A 24,687-nucleotide genomic window follows, 5' to 3' on the forward strand; every position below is an offset into this window, starting at 1 on the left:
GAACAAAGGACTAATTTCTTGTACACCCTTTTTTTACAAGCGGACAGATTTCTAAGAACCAGAAAATAGAGAAACACAGCTTTTCACCCAAAAGCTAACAGCTACCTCCAATGTGTCCATCAAACAACAGTTCGGATTTTGTCTTACTACATAAACCACTCAGTGACTGGGACAGGTAGGTCGCCTATGTAACTTCTGCGTAAAATAGTCATATACATGAATCAACTAGGTATACATCCTATGAGGAAGTATATGGACGCCCTATGAGCTCTCCATTTGAACATAATAATCTCCCATCTGTTGTGGATCTGGCAAAAGTTGTCACCTCAAGGCTATCTGTAAGCAGATAAAGCAAAATAAATATAAGCTACCCAGAAACATGATGAACGAAGTAACAAAGGAGCTGTGCTTTCTCAGTACAAACCTGGAGAATTACTTTTGATTCGTAACCCCATGATTAAGAAAGGGAAGACTAAGAAATTCATGCCTCAATATGAAACCCCTTATTCCACCATACGAGTGATTTCTGTTACTGCAGATATTCATTGTCTGACCATACAGTGGTTACAGTGGTAGTACATTCTGACTGGTTACAGCTGTACCATGCTCAAGCTCTGCCACCCTCTGCAGTGTCACTTAGTCCAGCTCAAAATAATTTATGAGAAGGCACATGTACTATCATGCAGAAATGCAGGAAGAAAAGGACAAGTTGCTGTCAGCATATCCTCAGTATGCCTTGAGAAATAAGCACCCTTATGCCTTGAGGTCATGGGATTGAGGTATTGTTTGTTTGAACAAGTTTCATGTGGTATTTTATTCTGTGTAGGAGTGATTTCACTATGGGAAGAAATGTATTTTATTGATGTGATTGTGAGCAATAATTCTTTCGTTCAGTCAGTCATTTTGACTGACTGGTGCAAACGAATTGTGCAAGACTGTAGAACCAGTCTCCAGTTGAGGCTAGTTTGCCCTCTTTCATTTGCAGTTTTTTATGCAAGAAGTTGCAAGAATTGCTTTCTAAAACTGGAGTGTGCCTTGCTGTTTTATAAGTTACTGCATATTAACAGCAAAGTAACGAGAGCAGTGATAATGTAAATGATTAAAGTGTGACCAGAAGTAATTAAAAAATGGCTCTGAGCACTATGGGACTCAACATCTTAGGTCATAAGTCCCGTAGAACTTAGAACTACTTAAACCTAACTAACCTAAGGACATCACGCACACCCATGCTCGAGGCAGGATTCGAAGCTGCGACCGTAGCAGTCCCGCGGTTCCGCACTGCAGCACCAGAACCACACGGCCACCACGGCCGGCCCAGAAGTAATTGCTTATACAGTGGACAAGAGTTTCGAGAGATCAGTTATTTAGTAATAATAATGTACCAGTAAAAGAGAATGTGAGGGGCTACTATTCAACATCACCAGGAGGTTACTATGTTACTCAGTAAAGCCTTAGACGTTCCTTTAAGTGAGAAACGCACTGTGGTGATACATGAAATAACTGTTAGTTTTGGTTATATGCACTAAAGATTTTACGTCATGTGAAGTGAACTTTTTACGAACGAATTTACACTATTGCAAACGAGGTTTAATCAGTACTACATTTTTATAAGATGAGAATTACAGTCTTGAGGTTGAAGAATGTTTTACTGAACCAGCTCATAAGCAGCGTTGAAGTGAAATAGATAATTGGAGACATTATGTAACGAAGTGTCTTTCCAGTAGCTGCTATTAATCGAATGGTTTCTTTATAGCAATAAATACTTTTCTTTTGCCGAGTTTCGTACGAAAACCTCATACACGAAATTTAACTTATTATCAGATGACATGCTATTTCCACTTTACTATCAAAATTTACTTTAGAATTCATAGTTCTCTTGTCCACAATAGCAAGTAAACTTCTTCATTAAATACATGAAGAGACAAGAGATAAGTGCATTAATTTATAAAACAGTTTAGAACCAACTTTGCAACAATCAGAGGACCTCTACATGAAGTGTCTGGCGTCAACACTAAAGACCAATTCATGCAATGAGTAACCTACAGAGATCATCTACTTGACACACTCGCCTAAAATCTGCAAACCACAGTTATCTGAAATTACCCAAAACTCTCGTAGTATACACTAGTGGGAAGTTATAATGTATAAAACAATATTATCTGGAAGTTGTGTTAGCCTTTTGTAAACAAATAATAACTCACACTGCAACATTTTACTAGCAGTCAGGCTAACGCATGCATATAGTGTAGCATATGTTACTGTTTGGCAGCACCTTTGTACGTCAGATGATCTATATTCTTTGTATGTAAAGGATAACACAGCAAAAATAAGCCCTGGTCTTCGTAATTTGTGGTGGAATGTATTGTACCTCATGTGGATTGATCTGGTGAAACAAGCGATTTATTGTTACCAATTTTGCCACATGCCATTATAGGAAATGTATTACGCCTTTAAAAAGTACACTTTGTTCGATTCTCCACCTAATATACAATAGATTTCAGACGTGAAATCCTGAACATCACAGGTAAGTCCATTGTCAGAAGACTCTCCTACATGTCGAGACCATAGATCCAGCATGACACAAATATTGGGTATCAATGGTACCTCAGGAGAACGAAAGCATAGATAAGTTGAATTATATACTACTGCTGTATCACAAATGACTTAACTGCATTACCAAACAATGATACTTGAAAGGAACTACAGACACAGAAGGTGTCAAATGTAGTTTCCCAGCAATGGTTTGTGAAAGGCAATGTTTAATTATGCCCAGTTCTATATGAAGTATAGCGACAAATTATTTTCCAACAACAGTAGCACCTTCACTGTCATATGGATGAATAAGATTTACTTACGGTTCTGCAAACAAAGGTAGATGCATTGATTGTTGTAATTACACAGTGATGGGCTAACTGCTCTTGTCACTGCGACAGTTACTCTAAAAGCACGGCATTTATAGATGGTCATTTACATTTCACTTTAAATATTTTCATGAGTACCTCTTTTTATGCTTTGCATTACTTTTTCTGTATTTTGTTTACTGTATTTCATGTGTGACAGAAATGAAGACATGACAGTCACTGTCCCCTGAAACTAGCCAAAACCAGTAAGCTGGTTTGTTACACTAGTATGTGATAGATTACCTTCCTTCAAGCTTCAACACAGCATTTCACTTGAAATACTCTGATCAGTCAGTGTGCACATTCTTATACAATAATTATTTTGTTTCTTTCTTTTATGGGTTACCAAGTGATTGTGATTTAATATCCTCCTGACAAAACTTACTTACTACATTTACTACAGTGATGCATGTTATCTCTTCATCCACTTTTGGTATCATTAACTACATTTTGTGTACTCTGGCCAAGTAATATAGTACTATTTCTTAACTGTAGTTGCGCTTCTACTGCATCTGCCACTATTTAAATGTGTAGGCATCATTAAAACGAGTTGTTCCCACAAGATCTGGTGGTATTTACCTGTATTACATATGGTTAATGTCCAAGTGGACATAATTTTAATACAACCCCACAGATATGAATAAATGTATGCATGAATCCATAGTCGTACCATTTTGTCGTTAGACAATCATGTGATAATGAAGATTATGCTAGCCTCTTTTAATCTGGCTATCTGCTAAAAAATGCATGTAGTGTCATTGGTTCTCATATTCAGTAAACAAAAAGTTATAGGGACAACTTCTCAATGATATGGTTTCTTACACTACTGCTAATGCACGACGAACAGTCGTCCTGTACTGCTGGAGAAATCCTGTAATCACATATCATTGCAGTTAGTTTCTTAACCCTTCCATGTTATTCCTGTCCCTACCACCATGTTCCTGAATCTGTTGTGCTCTTCTTCTTTCGCGAAGAAGGGACTAGTCTGAGCTCATCTTGACCATGTCACTCTCATAGTACCATAGTACCAGTTCTGTTTCACTATTTTCCAGCCAATACAACAGAGGTATCACTGCTGCTTTGTTGCAGTGTTCGCTTTAGCTATTCTCCAGAGACTGACTGCATGGTATGTGCCGTCTCTCAATTGGTCAGTTAAGCAAGGAGCCAGTGTTATTTTCTATAGGAATGATTTGGCACATCAGTTGTCAATCAGTAAGTGTTGGACCAGTGACAGGAAAATCGCTAAGCACTCCATCTTGGCCCCCACCTACCTGTGATTTATTCACATCATCTTGGCTCATATATCTTGGCAATGGGAATATCGTCACTCCATTCATGTGTTCCGCAAATTAGATGTATCCCTGTTAATGTTGGACTTACCACTCCATAAGAGAATGATCTGGAACCTTGATCATTCTTTTAAGATATTCATATGGTATGTTGCAATTCGACAAAGGTGATTTCAGCAAGTTTAGAACTGCTTCCAGTGTGCATCCTAATCTGAAAGATAATAGTACTGCTATCTCTTACTCTGTCTTTCTTTACAACCACTTACATTTAACATGAGGCTGTATGACCATTAAACAATAATATAATGTGACAAATGTGATATGCCTTGTTCGATGTACAGGCCTATTGTTTATTTCATATCATTAACGACTTAGCAATTTGTACATGAAAGGAACCAATGGGAGTCACTAGATAGGCAGTTAGTATCTTTCAACATGCACCCCACGCTAATGAGATAGGAGGATGTTGCTTCGCCTTCTGATTCCGCCGGCCGCGGTGGTCTAGCGGTTCTAGGCGCTCAGTCCGGAACCACTCGACTGCTACGGTCGAAGGTTCGAATCCTGCCTCGGGCATGGATGTGTGTGATGTCCTTAGGTTAGTTAGGTTTAAGTAGTTCTAAGTTCTAGGGGGCTGATGACCACAGCTGGTAAGTCCCATAGTGCTCGGAGCCATTTGAACCATTTTTTGAACCTTCTGATTCCTCCAGGGGCGTCCTCCTAACACGGCGTGATTAGCGATCAAAGAGACCCTGGTCTGATCATAACACTTACTTCTGATTCCTTTTTGTACTATAGTCCGTTCTACCATCTGCCATCTTGCTGTCATACAAAAACATGTGTGCCCCACTTGCTCACTGAGAACTACAGTACACCAATTAGGGTTGTAGCGGTTCCACTCACACACAACACAAATACCTATGAAACACAACTTTCGCTCTTACACACTTACAGAGTGTTCCCTGAGTAGCTGATGATGAGTCCCATACTTCTTTACAGAGTGTAGGGGAGTGATGCAGGAGACCCGTGCTGCCTTACTAGGCAAGATGATAGTGGAGGTGGTTTGCCATTGCCTTCCTCCGACCGTAATGGGGATGAATGATGATGATGATGAATACAACACAACAACACCCAGTCATCTCGAGGCAGGAAAAATCCCTGACCCCGCTGGGAATCGAACCCGGGACCCCATGCTCGGGAACTGAGAACGCTACCGCGAGACGACAAGCTAAGGTAACTATCTCTAATTCCTACACTATGGTGTTACTTTTAGTCATAATGTTTCTCTAACCACTGACACTCTTCAGTTTGAACACTGATCTGCCCTTGGATATCTAACTGTTTAGTACATTTTTATAATAATACTGGAGCATCCATTTGATGCTTATGAACACTTGTCCTACATTACTCGTCGCCATTGTGCAAAAGGTGACCTCAGCCATTATCTACATCCTCCATTGAATTAAATATGGCATTCAGCAGCACAGAATCACATTTATCGAACAGTTCCTAGCTGATGCATCTGACACCACACGAATTTTAGCTTTGCTCACTCCTTCAAGAAGAAATATGAATAATGAAGTCTTTTCCCAATGTGGCCACCACCAATGTTATCACTTACGCTCATACTCTAATTAAATACTCACTAACCCACAATTTTGTGTACTTGTCCCTCCAGTGATGTGTTTCACCTACCAGTTAGGCTCTACTATTTTGATGAGATGAACGCAAACTCATCTGATGAGCACCATTCTGTTTATGGAAAGATTTAGATTCCTTCATGCAATCTGTTCAACTGCTCTGTGCTTCCCCATCTTTCAGTAACCAAAAGAACAGTGTATCTGGATATGCATAGATTACTGATACAGGTTACTTTTTGACCCTTTCATTTCCGCTGATATGTACCGCATTATACAATCACATGTAGTACACTATAAATAGTTATGCAGTTGGACACACCACAGCTCCTTACACACCTATAAAGTTAATGTGGTACTTGTTAGCACTGCATCACTGAAAAAACTTTAAATTCTTTGCCTCTTTTAACTCATTTATTCACCTCATGTATCTATAAGCGTTCCTGCTCATTTCACATTCCTTTACCACCTTTAGCTTTGTCATACTTTAATAGCAGCAGATCAAAATTCTATGGCTTCATGACACAAATCTTGTATGGCAGCAGCACACTCACTTCGATTCCTACCACTCGTAAGTTCATTACACCTTGATAGGCTGATGAGATGACGAAAAACGTCTGATTCATCTAGCAACAAGTTCCTGCCCTTCCTTTCCTGCCCTTTATGATTAAATGTCAGTTGCAGTAATTCTAGTGCATGATGTCGCCTCTTTTCCTGTTAATGTATTTCTGATTTTCACTTCATACTGTCATGTTCTGCCATCTGTTTTTATCACCTAATTTAATTACGACTGGCATGGACCAGTTAGGTCCCTCAACAGTAACAAGACTACAATCATTTTCAAAAACAGAATATTGTGAACGCCTGTTTCCAGTTCATTACATAGGCTACCCTGCGTTGTGCACAACATGCAAGTTTGCTTGAGACATCATGAGCTAGGACAGTTGATCACGGTTCCCTTCCTAGCTCACCTCCCATTCTTATGGCACCATCTGTTATATTTTAATACATTATAATTATAAATGTAACCAATACTCTCAACTTTAATTTCGTTACAGATAATTGATGCTGCTTTGGCCATTTTCCTAGCAGCTAAGCCCTCTATTCTTTCCCATAGCTCACCAAGGAAGTTATCACTACTGGGTAGGACTACTGGCTCCGATTTTGACATCCTTGTCCTAAATCTAACATCTCCATATTCATGCCAGTTTACATAATGGACACTTCCAAAATGCGGTTTCATTCTCGTTAGGTTGTCAGAAAAGTGGGAAAGAAACTCACATTTGCTTTCCCAACAAAGTGAAGAATTAGCACCACTACAGTAAATCATACACATTAGCCAACTGCTGACCTAATCCTGCAATATGCCAAGCTATAACGTCATCTGTTCTTTCTAAGAGCATGTCAAAAACAATTGGCTATGAATTCTGTCCTCTCAACATTCAGCCATACTCAACATAAATCATCATAATGTTTTGAAACAATAATAAACTTTTAAACTTGCGCAAAGTTTCAAGACAACTAGCACCTGTGAACACACTATAAATACTGCTGATCAATCATCTTGACTGTGAAGCCATCGAACCTTGGTACCGTGTTGAAATTGCCTCTACATGAGTGGTAACTCTTGCAACATGCAAGTAGAAACGACCAGACAATGTGTACTGCCATGTCTGTCTTTTCACACTGATTTAATTCTCATTCACTGCATTACAGACACTGTTCAACCTGTGAACAACCAGTCACAGTACGACTCCACAATGTTATGCGAGTTTGCTTTAATGGAAGTGCAGCTGTGCTAGAAACAAATTTGGTACCCATGATCAGACTGATGCTGATGCTGTTATAAAGCTCCCCAGTGAGCTTCATTCTTTGTTACGCAGTATCGTGAAATCCTAGTATGCTGGCATGTGCAGCTCAATCACACGGAAGACAACCTTTTGGCTACCAACTGACAAATCAATAATATAGCCACTGTGCTAATAATGCTATATTAGGAATTTAAAAACGCGATCCAGCGTGACTTAATAATTGTGCACAGGGAACTGTGCAAACTGACTGCAACTTTGGACGTAACCAAAGCCTTAGAGATCTTGTTGTATAACACCCATGCAACAGTTGCATGTTAACACCCAGCACACTACCATTCAGCCAAGACTGCAACAGACACTTAACCCTAACTTAGTGCCAGCTGAAACCTTCCTGTAAACCATAACTAATAAACTTTTTCATGCATCAGTACATATGAAAATCATCTACTCCACGTAGGAATCAACCTTGTTGTAAAACTTCCTGGCAGATTAAAACTGTGTGTCGGTCCGAGACTCGGACTCGGGACCTTTGCCTTTCGCGGGGAAGTGCTCTACCAACTGAGCTACCCAAGCACGAGCCTCCGTCCGGCACATAGTTTTGATCTGCCAGGAAGTTTCATATCAGCGCACACTCCGCTGTAGAGTGAAAATTTCATGCTAGAAACATCCCCCAGGCTGTGGCTAAGCCATGTCTTCGAAATATCCTTTCCTCCAGGAGTGCTAGTTCTGCAAGGTTCGCAGGAGAGCTTCTGTGAAGTTTGGAAGGTAGGAGACGAGGTACTGGCGGAATTAAAGCTGTGAGGATGGGGTGTGAGTCGTGCTTGGGTAGCTCACTAGTGTCATGAATTGTGAAATTGCACTGCTTTTAGAGAAAACTAAGGAATTCCCTTGCTCTTGCACTATTGTTGCAGTGCACAAATCTTTATTTATGCCCACTGGGAACATATTACTGTATGTGGTAGCACAGTCAACTATAGTAGCAGTTCTCCGCTGTGACCATGCATTTACACTTTAGACTTATCGAGTTTCTCTATTGGTAGACTTTTATTCAACGTTCTTATTATGATGTATCACACCCACCATTAGGTTATCTGCTCATTTAACTTACACACACAACAGCTTTGAACTTTTTCTGCTGATTTGACTGAAACAGCTTTTGTGCTGGCACCCAGCCAACAGCCTGCCTACACTACCAAAAAAATCAAAGACTCGCCTTCTGCAAACCACTGATGAATGATGTTAGCTTGGGAAAATTGCAAGTTACCATTGACCACAGCATTGCACACATCACTGAGTGGAGTAAGCTGGAATACCTACATAGAGTATTTGCCCTGGTGTCATCTCTCTTCCAGTCACTATAGTTGTCCTCAGATGGTTATATGGACCATATGTAATCAAGGATAATTTGAACTATTCAGATCACCAAAACCAGTGGCGAACAAGCAGCAGCTGTTGGGTAATTTTATACTTCAGTGGATTTTGGATCCTGGCGCAATTCAGTCACGACTCTCGTTTATGACTAAGCATTAGGAAATGGGATGCTAATATGTATTAGTTTGTTTCCATTGTATAATTTTATCATTTTGCGTATTTTGTAACATGGGAGACCATTACATTCCACTTAGTTAAGGACCAAACCAATGACATCGGATTTAACAATCAACAATTAAGTACATGAAATAATATTTAATAAAACAGTGAATGTGTTACAGTTATCTTAATGAGATTAGTTCATTATGCATATATAATCAGTTTGTAATGTATCCTTCAATAACCTTGCAATTTTAACTTTTATACTACAAGCTGCAAAGATTATAGGAAAGGTAATGAATCTTATCAATATTATTGAGCTAAACCTCTCTTTGTATTGAAATACCCAGCTAGCCTTTGCTGATGCACCCCTTTGATGCGGTTTTACAGTCTTTCGTGATCTGCAAGGCTAGACCTTCACAACTGGTAACAACGCTTGGTGGCCCCAAAGCTGTCACTGCTGGCCACAATATTCCATCACCACCCATAGGCATCACCACTGCAGCAGCCTAGCCACTGCCCAGCTGATGCATCTTGACAGCCCTCATCCTCTCCCAGCTGGCTCAGTACATGGTCGGAACACTTGTTGCCTCTGCACTACCACACCACTGTACCAGTTCACTATCTCAGTTGGCTGCATATATTTCTACAATAACCAAAATCGGCCAATTCAAACTTTAAATTATTGTACTATTATCTTTAACTTCTTAAATGCTTTTGAGTTTTCTATTCCTGTCCACTTTTTTTTATTACATTTTGGGAATTCTTTGTTTCCCCTACTAGAACCTTGCATCCCTTAGCAAGAGCCACCTGTCCAAAGGAGCATTTTCAAACATTAAACTACTACTTTAGTAATTTTGAAATAATTAGCCTGATGCTATGGAGGGGGAGTGAAGTGTCCATGGTAGACTGACACACTGAGTGGGAAACACTTTATGAAATTTCACTGCAGAGCTGTGGCTAAGCAGTTACCGCTGTATATGCCTTGTTCACATTCATACCATCCTGACAGTGAGAATGCTGATGGGGTGACACTTCTGAGAAGCACCGCTAGTGAGAAATACTTCTAGAAAACCATCCACCAACCAACTAGACAACTGTAAATGGTCACATGGGGCCATAAAGCATTGCTGGGATCAATTTGGCTCACTCTTGGCAACCAGCTTTCAGTGTCATCAGAGGTGCCCTTCCATCCCATTCTCCAGCACTATGCCCCTAAGTCTGTTAGTGGCCTTAGAGGTAAAGTTCTGATGTAAACACCAGTCAATTGTTTCAAAGCACTCTACATTGTTGTTTTTTTAAACAATATGCTCGGTTTCCATGTACTCCTGGATCTACATCCTACAATTGACTTGTACTTGACAATTCTTGTACAACAGTTTATTCTGTCGTGATTTGCTTAGGTTATGATTTTATTAGGTGCAGTTACACTCTTTAATTTATGAGTATCTACTGTGTTTATGTAGACTCAGTTCTTTGGGTGGTTTTATGCACAACCACTGAATATATTTATTTTCTGCTTACATCTCGTGTACCAGAGAAACGCTATATGACCCATCCTTAGCTGACACATATAGATATTCAGTACATATTGTGTACCTTTTTTAACATGTTACTACAAATTTTACTGTTTTACTTAGCGATTCACAATGTGTATAGTCGCCACACTTAGTAGTATATTTTCAGATTCAACTGAATATAAGGCTATTGGCCAGACACCCTGGTTTTCATTTGTTTTATTGGAAAATAATATTTAATACGAATGTATGTAGATGTTGCCAATTATGAATAATCTATACAGAAATTGTGGATGTCCTGTCATGAAAAAGATGGAATAAAATGTAATCACATCACTACAAAGTGTCATAGCTAAAGTGTAGCAAAACAGAACAGTGCCAATTCCTTTATGACAACTATCTCCAGTTCCTACACATACGATGGGACATACTAAACCACTCTCACCCACAACAAATAGATAGGAAATCAAAAATAAAAACAATCGTTCTGAAATTAAAAATGAAGCATAAATACAGATTTGCAAAAACGTCATTTATTTACACAAATTAAGAAAAATATCCACAATGGAAACATCTTTGAATATAACACAAGAAGTATTTAGTACAGACGCTCTGAGCTCTCCCAAGTGTTGTTCTTGTGTATAAAAATATATGGAATCGAATTGTAACATCTAATGTTTGTTTACCTATTTCACTTTTAGAGAACTTACACAGTATTAAACGCAGAACAAATAATTAAGAAGTTTGGTGCATAACACTTATTTACATTATCTCTGAATCATGTACAAAGCTTTGTGAAACAAAAAAATTTCACAGAAAATATAGCAATTGTGCACTGGTGTAAAGGCCACCAGGCACAATGAATTTGTTAGATTACACATTTTCGCATCTAACCCATTGATGTGAAGATGAACTGATGAACAAAAATGTCATGAACACTGCCCATCAAGAGACTGAATACCACATGTTGTACACACATGATGCAATAAGCAGATTACAGGTATATAAGCAGACCAGAGATTAACAAGAAATTGTTCCACCAATTAAATGGGTTGCGAGCATATGAATCCAATGCTGTAAGTGACTTTAGCAAAGGGCAAGTTACAGTGGCATTGCAATTGGGAAGTAGGGTCTCAAAAGTGGTGAAGCTGGTTGGCTGGATCTATGCTACTTTTGTGAACATCTGTGGAAAGTGGCTGAAAGACGATAAATCCATAACCTTATGAAAAGGTGTAATAGATCTATATTTCATCACAAATCATGGCGGCTAGAGGCTTGTCTGCTCTGTAAAGCTGGACAAGTGGCAATATGTGGCATATCTAATGACAGAAAACAATGATGCAGATGCCATACATGTTTTTGAACACACAATTCAATGTACATTTTTTAACATGGGGCACCACAACTTACAGTCACTGTATGTTTCCATACCAATCCACCAAAACGTTCAATTGCAACTGCAGTGGGCAAGGGATCATTGATGCTGGAATGAAGGTCAATGCAAATGTCAACTGTCAGGATGGGTGACATTTGCTGTTACACTAGGTCAGTTGTCACATCCAGATATGCTATCATTTCGGTGAATGGAACCAGATGGAGGGCCAATTACGCTGTGTGACAGTCACTTCGGCTCCTTTGGGACATCTCGTAGTAATCGAAAGCATCATGGCAGTTGCAGACTATGTGACCTATATTGCAACTGATAGATTCCTTCATGCCTGATGTGCTCTCCCATGGTGAAGGCATATTTCAGCAGGGTAAGTGTCCATGTCACATGTGCAGAACGACTCCACAGTGGTCTGAGTAGCATGGTAACTAACACTGATGTCTCGACCACTCCATTTAGCTGATCTGATCGTGTGGAATACAACTGGTGCAACATACATCCAGAAATGTGTAAATACCATGTCAAATCCATATCTTGTAGAATTGTCATTGTATAGTGTTCCACAGGTGGACAAACATGCTATTAAGCAGGTTGCTATATCTTTTGTTACGTTTACTAATGCAGGATTAGTACTAACGGAACATAAATGTACACACTATTAACCCATTAGTGCCGCGCATTGCCATATGGCAACGTTTGTAACTTTTTTCTAAAATCGTTGATTCCACGACATCAATGAAGTAAGAGTGTTGACAGCACTGGATTCCGTTCCACAAGACTGTAAAGATGACTACAATGCAACAGTTTTAACAATACATTTAAATTCTGCGGCGTAAGCAGTGTTGGAAGTCGTTGTTTGCTGAATGACAAAGAAAAATGAAGTTCGAGTAAGTATGTTTTACACAGTAACTTACGATATATAATTTGTTTTTTTTTTAGTATGGTTGTGCTTTAAATACTCAAATATATATTCTTTGGAGGTTACTGCTTGCTGTGAAATAAATTACGTTCATTTAGTTCGTTTGAACGTCGGTGTTGCCATATGGCAACGCTAGGCGCTTGTACTCAGTAAAAGGACGAATTTTCTCTTTTTTGTTTTAGAAGAGGTTACTAGCTTGCTGAGGCGCTGGAGATTCTTTATAATGACGATATTGAAGGTGATGTGTTTGTTGAGCCCCCAGATCCGAATATAGACACAGCTGAAGATTCGGGAGATGAACATGTTGGCGGGTAAGTACGCCTATCATTGGTTTGTAATTGTTTGTATACTGATGCCGACTTTATTATGATTTGCTATTTCATTTCTTATTTATACAGATTATTAGACAACCTGTCCTCTCGTCAACTACGAGCTAATGCTGAAATAAGGATGCCAAATAACGAAAGGATTGGTGTTGATTATGAGCACTGTAATCCGCCAGCACCATCAATGCGTACTGCACAAGATCCAATTGTACCTGAAACAGCTACACAACGTCCAAATATATCAGAGCCATCTGTATCTGAGGCAAGATCTACCTTATTATCGGACAATATCGTGAACTGGGCTTCTGAAAAAGATACGTGTGGGAGGCAGTGGGAGAAGGAGCTGGCTTTGACATTCAAATTACCTCTACATTTCCTAAACCTGACTACTCAAGGTATGAAAACATGTCGATCATTTACATATTTGAACTTTCCATTGGCCAGGAATTTATTGAGCGTTTAGTGAAAGAAACAAAGCTTTATGAACTATTCCTCAATTGTCAGGACCCAAAAATTACAGCAGACGAAATATGATGTTTCATCTCCATTTGTGTGTTAGTGGCTACAATAAGTTACCTTTTAAAAGAAATTATTGGGACTCAAAAGATGACATGAAAAACTTGGCTGTTTCTCAGTCTATGAGAAGAGAGAGATTTCTACAAATATGCAGTTTTCTGCACAGTGCATATAACACTAAGATCGAAGAAAATGACAAGGCCAGTTATGGAGATGTTGAACAAGTGCTGCATTGAGAATTTTGTACCTGAAGAACACCTGTCATATGACGAATGTATGGTGAAGTACTACGGCCACCATGGATGCAAACAGTTCATTCGTGGCAAACCAATTAGATTTGGCTATAAAATATGGAGCCTAAATACTAAAGATGGATATTTGGTGAATTATGAACTGTATCAGGGAAAAGGTCCTAAGGGAAAAGCAGTCTATGAGCAGTTGTTTGGCAAGTCCCTTACTTGTTTTATTGGATGAAATTCCTGAAGTGAAGAGAAAACTTTGCTACAACTTCTACATGAACAATCTATTTACAGGGGGCGTCTCTATTTTCATTTCTCAAGTACTGTGGATACTCTGCCATCGGTACCATCAGAGAAAACAGGCTTCCTAAGAAATGCATACTGGAAAACAAAAAAATTATTTTCCAAGAAAGATTGGTGATGTTTTGAGACAGCAATAGAGAAGAGTGATGGATTATCGTATGTGCAGTGGCTGGACAACTCAGTTATCACAATGATCTCCTCTTCATGTGGTGCACAAGAAGTTGGCCAAGTCAAGAGATTCTCACAACTAAAAAAGCGAAATATAATGATTCCCAGACCAAAACTGATAGCCAAATATAATACATATATGGGAGGTACTGATCAGATGGATCAGAATCTAGCATGCTATCGCATTGCAATAAGAAGCAAGAAATGGTACTGGTGTCTCTTTACATGGATGTTAGATGTCGCCATACAAAACAGTTGGATTTTGTATAATAAAGCAAGAAACCAAACCATTTCTCAGCTTGATTTCCAGAGAGATGTAGCAACAGTGTACTTGAAAAGACACCAAGCTGTACCAAAAGGAGCTGGGATACCATCTGCATCAAGGGCATGTTCCGACAGCTGCATATCAGATTCAGTTAGGTTTGATAAGACTGACCACCTCGTCCAGCACACAGAAGGAAAGAAGAAGAAAAGGTGTACACAAGGACTGTAAATCTATTGTGAGAACAATGTGTTGAAAGTGTAATGTGGGATTGTATATTGATTGTTTTATTCCATTTCATGTAAAATAATACTGAGTTCAGAGTTTGATTTTTGATTATTAATTGTACTGTGTTATAAAGTATCAATTGTATGATGAAGACTGAATAATAAATTTGAACAAAACTTATATATGTAATAAGAAATTTCTATAACTTACTTATTTTAGTTGAAGTTGTAATCCATATAAAATTGTGTAGTGAAAGTGCCTAGTGTTGCCATATGGCAATATCAAATATCTCGCTAATGGCGGTAATGACTTTCGTCAAAACAACTCTGTTGTGTAATTTATGCCTTTTAGACACAATAACGCAATTTTGTTTAAAAAATCATGAAAAAATTAATTCTGGCGCCAATGGTTTAATGACATATATAGCAAATCTCTTGATGAAAAATACCTGAGTAAAATAATTGCCATAATCATGTTTCTCCAGTGTTGAGTTTACTAGCCTCTGTGAAGGAAGTGCCATGAATATATTTTTGCCGTCAGTTTCTCAAATGCAGAGTTACAAGTATTACATACTGACTATGTTTGGAATAATAAGCAGCAAGTCATCACATTTCATTGGCCTTATACTGAATATTGCGTGGTAATTATAGCTATTGAGTAAGGTAAGGATTTATCACAATTCACAATCTTCTTTTCTCAAGATCGATACGAAAAAGCATGTGTGTTAATGACAAAAACACATTTGAACCATGTTTATGGAGTATTTAGTAATACAATTTTTTGACATCTCAAGCTGCAGATAGGGATTTTTATATTGTCACATTATCTGTTACCTCAATATACTACACATTATTGCACTTTTTTCACAATTCTACCACACTTTAATGTCCCCCTACTACATTCATTATTTTATAGGCCCTGAGGACACCAACCAGGAAAATCTATTTGCATGAACTAACAATTACTTGTAGTTACTTTCTGATGTGAAGTAATGCATGCGTCTTGAAAGACCCAACTGAGTGAAACTTTTGTCACAGATATCACATTTGTGAGGTCCCTTTCCCATGTGGACTAATGCATGTGTCTTGAGATCACCTGATCTAGCAAATGATTTGCCACAAATATCACATTTGTGAGGTCTTTTCTAGGTGTGTATGAATGTGTGTTTCTTGAGGTCGCCTAACTCAGCAAAAGATTTCCCACAAATCTCACATTTGTGAAGTTTCTTTCCTGTGTGAATTAATACAAGCCTCTTGAGAGTGCCTGACCAAGCAAAGGATTTCCCACAAATCACACATTTGTGAGGTTTCTTTCCAGTGTGAATTATTGTGTGTCTGTTGAGATAGCTTCACATAGCAACCGATTACCCACAAATCTCGCAGTTGTGAGGTTTTCTCCTGTGTGAATTAATACATGCCTCTTGAGAGTCCCTGACCTAGCAAAAGATTTCCCACATTTCACACATTTGTGAGGTTTCTTTCCAGTGTGAGTTAATATGTGTGTCTTCAGATCGCCTGACCTAGCAAAAGATTTCCTACAAATCTGACATTTGTGAGGTTTCTTTCCAGTGTGAATTAATACGTGAGTCTTGAGATAACCTGATGTAGCAAAAGATTTTCCACAAATCTCACATTTGTGAGGTTTCTTTCCAGTGTGAATTAACAAGTGAGTCATGAGAGTACTTGACTGGGCAAACGATTTGTCACAAATCACACATTTGTGAGGTTTCATTCCAGTGTGAATTAAATCGTGAGTCTTGAGATAACCTGCTGTAGCAAAACATTTTCCACAAATCTCACATTTATGAGGTTTCTTTCCAGTGTGAATTAATACATGAGTCTTGAGATAACCTGATGTAGTAAAACATTTTCCACAAATCTCACATTTGTGAGGTTTCTTTCCAGCGTGAATTAATACATGAGTCTTAAGACAACCTGGTGTAGCAAAACACTTTCCACAAATCTCACATTTGTGAGGTTTCTTTCCAGTGTGAATTAATTCATGGGTCCTGAGACAATCTGATCTAACGAAACATTTTCCACAAATCTCACATTTGTGAGGTTTCTTTCCAGTGTGAATTAATGAATGCTTCTTGAGATCGCCTAACATAGTAAAAGATTTCCCACAAATCTCACATTTGTGAGATTTCTTTTCAGTGTGAATTAATGCATGTGTCTTCATATCGCCAGACTTAGCAAACCATTTGCCACAAACACCACATTTGTCGGTTCTGTTTGCAATACGTAGATCAGCCTGGGCACTGACATCAACAGCTGTAGACAAAATTCCATAAGCACTTGTTTTCTCTGCATCATTTGTCATGTGTGTGTTACACATGTCATTAGAGGCCTTCTTTGAGGTTTTCCAAATTTCCTTATATGAAGACTGTTCAATGTGTTCTGTAACAGAAACTACTGGCTCACTATCCAAGAAGATACTGCTTTGATGGTCATCACCATAGCCATATGTTTCATGGGGGTCAGCAGTTAAGACATGATAATTCTCTCTCATTCTCAAATGTTTTTTCCAACTAACCTTACTGTGAAATACCTCACCACACCACTTACAAACATACCAAGGTGGTTGTGTGCCATTAATGTGCATAAACACATGCATTATGAGTCTGTATTTTGAAGGAAAGTTCTGTTGGCAGAAATCACAGCTATATAGATGTAATTCCTTTTCCTTCTTACTACAGTCATATTGGGTGGCAACTGAGCATTCCTTATCAATAGACACATTTTCTGTACCAAACTCATGTGTTAACTTTTCCATGTCTATCACCGACTCATCCTGGACCAGTCCATGGTGACAAATTTCTTCACATGATATGCCACAGCTCCCACCAGTAGTCTGTGCCAATCTGAAGAGTGAGGACAAGAATGTTAAATGTTGATATATATATACAACAAAGAAACAATATTTGAGTGTCCATATCCAGTACTATAGGCCACAAGTCATTAAAGTGCATAAGAAATTGCATATTTAGTAACCGTTAATGATTTAAAATTACAATATTCCACCAGAAGGAAAGAACTGATGAGGTAAAAGTGATTTACAACGAAATTAACCACAGGAAATTCAATAATGATGAATCTGAGTCACTGCTGATTTCATTTGAAATTTTTAGGTGAGTTAAAATAATTCACTTTCATGTGTTACAATCTTTTCAAAATACAGTGCTACAGGTTAACAGTTTACACCAATTTATTAAATGTATCAAAAAGTATCAGTTACATATTTTGACTCAAAATTCTTACATTCAAGGTATTTAAAATTTAATTAGAGAAATAATTTTTAAGTGTTCTTCTTCCATTATTTTAGCTCTGTAAGTGCCTTTTTTTGTTTTGCAAACACTTTCAACTTTTGAAATGATAAATTTATTTCACCTAGTTAAGAGATTTTTTTGTTTGATTCCCAATGGGTCAAGAACTAGTGCAAGCTTCAACATTTTGTTAGGTATATAGAATGGATATTAATCAGGTGGATAATTACGGTTCATGAACAACTATCAATGTCACATCAATCAAGGGTAAAATTTGCATACTGATGAATGAATGTGAATGACACACTTGCAGATGGTTTTAATCTAAGACTGTGTTTTTGGCACTGCAACTTGTATGAAGCCTTGCACAAATGGAAATGGAAATAATGTCTGAAAAGATGGAAATAGTTGTAAATTTTCCAGTATATTTGCAGTGAGCCTTCTTGAACATTTTTACATCTTCCTAACATCTAGTTATCTGGCATTGCAGAACACCATTGACTGAAGGGCACACATATAATTGGCCACTTCATCACATCACCCATTAGACACTGCTAGCTGACACCACATATTGTGTGGCAGTGGTAACAGCTGATGCATGAGCTACCGCTGTAGTATCTGGGTCCCATTACTCCACCTGCAGTTAAACCATTTCCCACAGAACAGAACTGTGATGCCTTTCAGGTCCCCAGTATGCGCATCATGTTGGACATGAAAGAGTACGAACTACTGAAGGCGTGCATACTCCAGTGTTATCTTTTGTTCTGCAACTTTTGACTTTTTTGCGTTTTGTTGGGGTATAGTTTCGTGTGGCATGGTATCTGGTAAATTTAGAGCGTTTTAAACTCTTAATTAGGATGACACGATTTTTTTAACGTAACTGTATCATGGTGTGTGTCAGATTCTAGAAGTTGACAACTGTATCACTAGATATTGTAACTTTTTTTAAAACTCAATTAGTTACAACATGTATTTTCATACATATGGAAGTAAAGTAACTAAACGCTAGTAATTAAGTAAGAAATAAAAAAATATGCAAGTGAGGTTTCAAACAAATAGCTTTCTTTTTCTCAAAGTACTAGATATAAAACTTACAATTAAAATTTTATGCTATTCCAGTGAACTATAAACAAACCAGGATAAGAAAGAGAATTTGTGGAAAAGTTCAACAATAAATAAAGTTTGATGTTAATTATTTATCAATTGTTTTAGAGACCTCCATGTAACCATTGTGTAGGTACTGGGTACTGGGTACTTGTGTCATATCCTTAATATTTACTGCACAACATTTTTTGTGGCAGGCACATTCATAAACTGTTCATGCAGTGATAATGGAAGTGCATATGTATTTTATCAACACACATACTACAGCCTGGACAGTAAGAGTGCTGATGGCTCACACCTCATTTGTTAGAAATTTTGGCACTCTACTTTATTCCTTCCTTTGTTCTCTCAATTCTCAAACCAAAGAGCTGTTATCATGAACAAAAACCGTTTCTTACATTCTATATATCTATACCAGTACCCTCTATCTAACAACTAGTCGGGTCGGGGGATTAATGGGACTTCACCACCTTTACTCGGTCTTTCGGCCAAGGCTGGTTGTGATGTGCCAATGCGTATATAGGCTAGTATTATGATGGGGTCATGACTCCCAAAGACACACCCCCCACCCGCCGGATTTTATATACCCCAACTGTCTGCATCCAGTGTAATTCATGGGAAAGTGCGAATGTCTGCAAATGTTTGTGAGCTGTGTAACTGAGGTGAAACGTTGGAACCAGCCCGGTATTCACCTATCAGGATGAGGAAAACCGCTTAAAACCCATTTCCAGGCTGGCTGGCACACCGGCCCTTCATCATTAATCCACTATGCGGATTCGATCCGCTGTGCGGGTTCGATCCAGGGTCACTGTGCCTACCCGAATCCAGGAAGCAGCACTTTAGTGCTCTTGGCTACCCTGGTGGGTCGTTTGTTACATTGACATGAAAATATAACATCTGGTTCCATCTACTAAGGAAATATTGTCAATGCATTTGATGCCAGGGTTGGAGACTGCTGTTAATACAAGCAACCCTATTAAAGCTTTTATCTCAGAAACATCAATATCATGCAAAGAGGGTATGTTCTTTTGAACATGGCTTTTCATCCAAATTTCCAAGTCAGCAGGTTAATGTGTAATATCGTACCCTACTGATTTGTCTTCAAAAAATATTTGCCTGTCTGGTACCCATGTAGGTACATTTCTTATACACCTGCTGTCAGATAGGACAAGTTACACAGCATAGACGTCAAGCGAATCCCTTTTCGATATTGCTCGGAAGACAAACTTTCATGATCTACAGATGGCAAGTGCTGACTATCTACTTGAGGGTTCTCTGAACACAACTAATAAGACCATTACAAACTTAATTTATCACGCACTACTCAAATATAACATTGACATACAGGTCGTCAGTGCATTCTGACAATCATAGTGTACGTAATAGAGTGATACCTTTTGAACCCAGGCAGAAAGTCAATCAGTACTTTCTTGGATTCTTTGACACAGGTAAACCACATGCTGACCAAACTTTCAACATGACTTTGTTTACAGCTGGTAAGATACAAATTATGGTATATGAGACAGTCCTTGCCTGGTCTGATGATATTACACTACATTAATACATGTTCCACAGATCCTGAATGTGACACTTTGCAATGTGGAACTTGTGAGTTTAACATTAGATTTCTTTACACAATGTATTATTATTATTTTTTTTACAATTACTATTTCATATTTAAAAATGTATCTATTGAGTAGAGGATGTCCTCATTCATAAATACTTTTGATTTGTTTTAGAAGCTGGTTGGCTATCTGTCAGACTGTTAATGCTACCTGGTAGATGAACAAAGATTTTTCTGGCAGCACAGTTCATCTCTTTCTGTGCCAAAGTCAGATTTAGCCACTGCTCTTTGCTATTATCTTTGAACTGTGATTCGTCATTAATAACAAATTTCGTAAGTGAATTTATATATTGTGAAGGTACTGCAAATCTCCCCAGTTCCTTAAATACATATACATATATATATATATATATATATATATACACACACACACACACACACACACACACACACACATATATATATATATATATATATATATATATATATATATATATATATATATATATATACAGTTCCTAATACATATCAACCTGCCCGGTTAGCCGATCGGTCTAACGCACGACTTTCCGGATTGGGAAGGAGTTCCTGGTCCCCGGCACGAATCCGCCCGGCGGAGTTCTCCACGTACGCGTACACCACCATTACTCTACCACGCAAACATCGAAATAAGTGTCCAAGGAATAGAAAAGCAACTGGAATCACTCAACAGAGGAAAGTCCACTGGACCTGACGGGATACCAATTCGATTCTACACAGAGTACGCGAAAGAACTTGCCCCCCTTCTAACAGCCGTGTACCGCAAGTTTCTAGAGGAACGGAAGGTTCCAAATGATTGGAAAAGAGCACAGGTAGTCCCAGTCGTCAAGAAGGGTCGTCGAGCAGATGCGCAAAAATATTAGAACATGTTTTTTGCTCGAGTATCATATCGTTTTTGGAAACCCAGAATCTACTATGTAGGAATCAGCATGGATTCCGGAAACAGCGATCGTGTGAGACCCAGCTCGCCTTATTTGTTCATGAGACCCAGAAAATATTAGATACAGGCTCCCAGGTAGATGCTATTTTTCTTGACTTCCGGAAGGCGTTCGATACAGTTCCGCACTGTCGCCTGATAAACAAAGTAAGAGCCTACGGAATATCAGACCAGCTGTGTGGCTGGATTGAAGAGTTTTTAGCAAGCAGAACACAGCATGTTGTTATCAATGGAGAGACGTCTACAGACGTTAAAGTAACCTCTGGCGTGCCACAGGGGAGTGTTATGGGACCATTGCTTTTCACAATATATATAAATGACCTAGTAGATAGTGTCGGAAGTTCCATGCGGCTTTTCGCGGATGATGCTGTGGTATACAGAGAAGTTGCAGCATTAGAAAATTGTAGCGAAATGCAGGAGGATATGCAGCGGATAGGCACTTGGTGCATGGAGTGGCAACTGACCCTTAACATAGACAAATGTAATGTGTTGCGAATGCATAGAAAGAAGGATCCTTTACTGTATGATTATATGCTAGCGGAACAAACACTGGTAGCAGTTACTTCTGTAAAATATCTGGGAGTATGCGTGCGGAACGATTTGAAGTGGAATGATCATATAAAATTAATTGTTGGTAAGGCGGGTACCAGGTTGAGATTCATTGGGAGAGTCCTTAGAAAATGTAGTCCTTCAACAATGGAGGTGGCTTACAAAACACTCGTTCGACCTATACTTGAGTATTGCTCATCAGTGTGGGATCCGTACCAGATTGGGTTGACGGAGGAGATAGAGAAGATCCAAAGAAGAGCGGCGCGTTTCGTCACAGGGTTATTTGGTAACCGTGATAGCGTTACGGAGATGTTTGGCGGACTCAAGTGGCGGACTCTGCAAGAGGGGCGCTCTGCATCGCGGTGTAGCTTGCTCGCCAGGTTTCGAGAGGGTGCGTTTCTGGATGAGGTATCGAATATATTGCTTCCCCCTACTTATGCTTCCCGTGGAGATCACGAATGTAAAATTAGAGAGATTAGAGCGCGCATGGAGGCTTTCAGACAGTCGTTCTTTCCGTGAACCATACGCGACTGGAACAGGAAAGGGAGGTAATGACAGTAACACGTAAAGTGCCCTCCGCCACACACCGTTGGGTGGCTTGCGGAGTATAAATGTAGATGTAAATGTAGATGTAGAAGTGTCTGCAAGGTGATCTTCAGTGCTTCCCAACTATTATTATGATTACAGACTTTTGTGCAATGAATACTTTTTCTCTAAATGATATCACCCTAAGACTTCATGCTATATGAAAGCAGTGAATGGAAATATGCATTGTAAGTTAATTTACTGATATGTTTGTCACCAAAATTTGCAATTACGCTAATAGCGTAAGATGCTGAACTGAGATGTTTCATAAGCTCATGATGTGCTGCTTCAAATTAATTTCTTATCAATGCACACAGAAATTTCGAATATTCTGCTTAGCAACATATTTCTGTTCAAAACATATACTTATCAATAGTATTCTGCCATTTACTGCACAGAACAGTGTACACTGTGTTTTCTCAAAACCATCTGCAGACAATCACTTAAGTTCCTGAAAGACATAATTCACAGTTTCCTCAGCTAATTCATATTTCTTTGGTGTGATTACTGCATCATGAGGAAAAGAGCTAGCTTTGCATCTTCATGAATGTAGAGTGCCAGGTCATGAACATATATTAAGAAAAATATGGGGAACAAACCTGAACATTGTGGGACACCACTATTCATACCTCCTTATTTAGAGGATGTAGTGTTATTATATATAAGGCAACATTAGCATTTCCGCTTGTTTTCATGACCGCAATGCAGCCATACATGGATCGACACTAAGAGACCAAAAGATTTACTGATATTAAAAGAAAAGCAATAATACACAATAAAAAAGTTTAAGCGCACAGGCATCTGCAATCGTGCGCGGTGGCGGGGCGAGACGGGCGCGCGCGGGGGGGCGGGGCGAGGCGGGCGCGCGGGAGGGAGGAGGGGCGAAAGGCGCGCGCGGGGGGAGGGGTGGCGGGCGCGCGCGGGGGGAGGGGTGGAGGGCGCGCGCGGGGGGAGGGGTGGCGGGCGCGCGCGGGGGGAGGGGTGGCGGGCGCGCGCGGGGGGAGGGGCGGCGGGCGCGCGCGGGGGCGAGGGGTGGCGGGCGCGCGCGGGGGGCGGGGTGACGGGCGCGCGCGGGTAGGCGGGGGTGACGGGCGCGCGCGGGTGGCGGGGTGACGGGCGCGCGTTGGGGGAGGGGAGACGGTCGCGCGCGGGGGAGGGGAGACGGTCGCGCGCGGGGGGGCGGGGTGACGGGCGCGCGCGGGGGGGCGGGGGTGACGGGCGCGCGCGGGGGGGGCGGGGTGACGGGCGCGCGCGGGGGGGGCGGGGTGACGGGCGCGCGCGGGGGGGCGGGGTGACGGGCGCGCGCGGGGGGCGGGGTGACGGGCGCGCGCGGGGGGCGGGGTGACGGGCGCGCGCGGGGGGCGGGGTGACGGGCGCGCGCGGGAGGCGGGGTGACGGGCGCGCGCGGGAGGCGGGGTGACGGGCGCGCGCGGGGGCGGGGTGACGGGCGCGCGCGGGGGCGGGGTTGACGGGCGCGCGTTGGGGGAGGGTTGACGGGCACGCGTGGGGGAGGGGAGACGGGCGCGCGTGGGGGGAGGGGAGACGGGCGCGCGTGGGGGGAGGGGAGACGGGCGCGCGTGGGGGGGAGGGGAGACGGGCGCGCGTGGGGGGAGGG

The 24,687-nt window shown here is 40.3% G+C and overlaps 1 protein-coding gene across 4 annotated transcripts in view; it reads right to left on the bottom strand.

The window, feature by feature from the left end:
• Positions 1 to 15,911: 15,911 nt before the first annotated feature.
• LOC126108682 (putative zinc finger protein 66) overlaps positions 15,912 to 24,687 on the bottom strand; it is a 101,674-nt gene continuing 92,898 nt past the window's right edge. For 3 of the 4 annotated variants that reach the window (XM_049913998.1, XM_049913996.1, XM_049913997.1), the window contains one exon: positions 15,912 to 17,892. In XM_049913998.1, the coding sequence (XP_049769955.1) occupies positions 16,353 to 17,804 (1,452 nt within the window). In that variant the 5' untranslated portion in view covers positions 17,805 to 17,892 and the 3' untranslated portion in view covers positions 15,912 to 16,352. The remainder of the gene's footprint in view (positions 17,893 to 24,687) is intronic. The other variant, XM_049914000.1, reaches the window with a different exon arrangement.

The sequence above is a fragment of the Schistocerca cancellata genome, chromosome 11 (genome assembly GCF_023864275.1).
Source record: "Schistocerca cancellata isolate TAMUIC-IGC-003103 chromosome 11, iqSchCanc2.1, whole genome shotgun sequence".
Taxonomy (NCBI): Eukaryota; Metazoa; Arthropoda; class Insecta; order Orthoptera; family Acrididae; genus Schistocerca; species Schistocerca cancellata.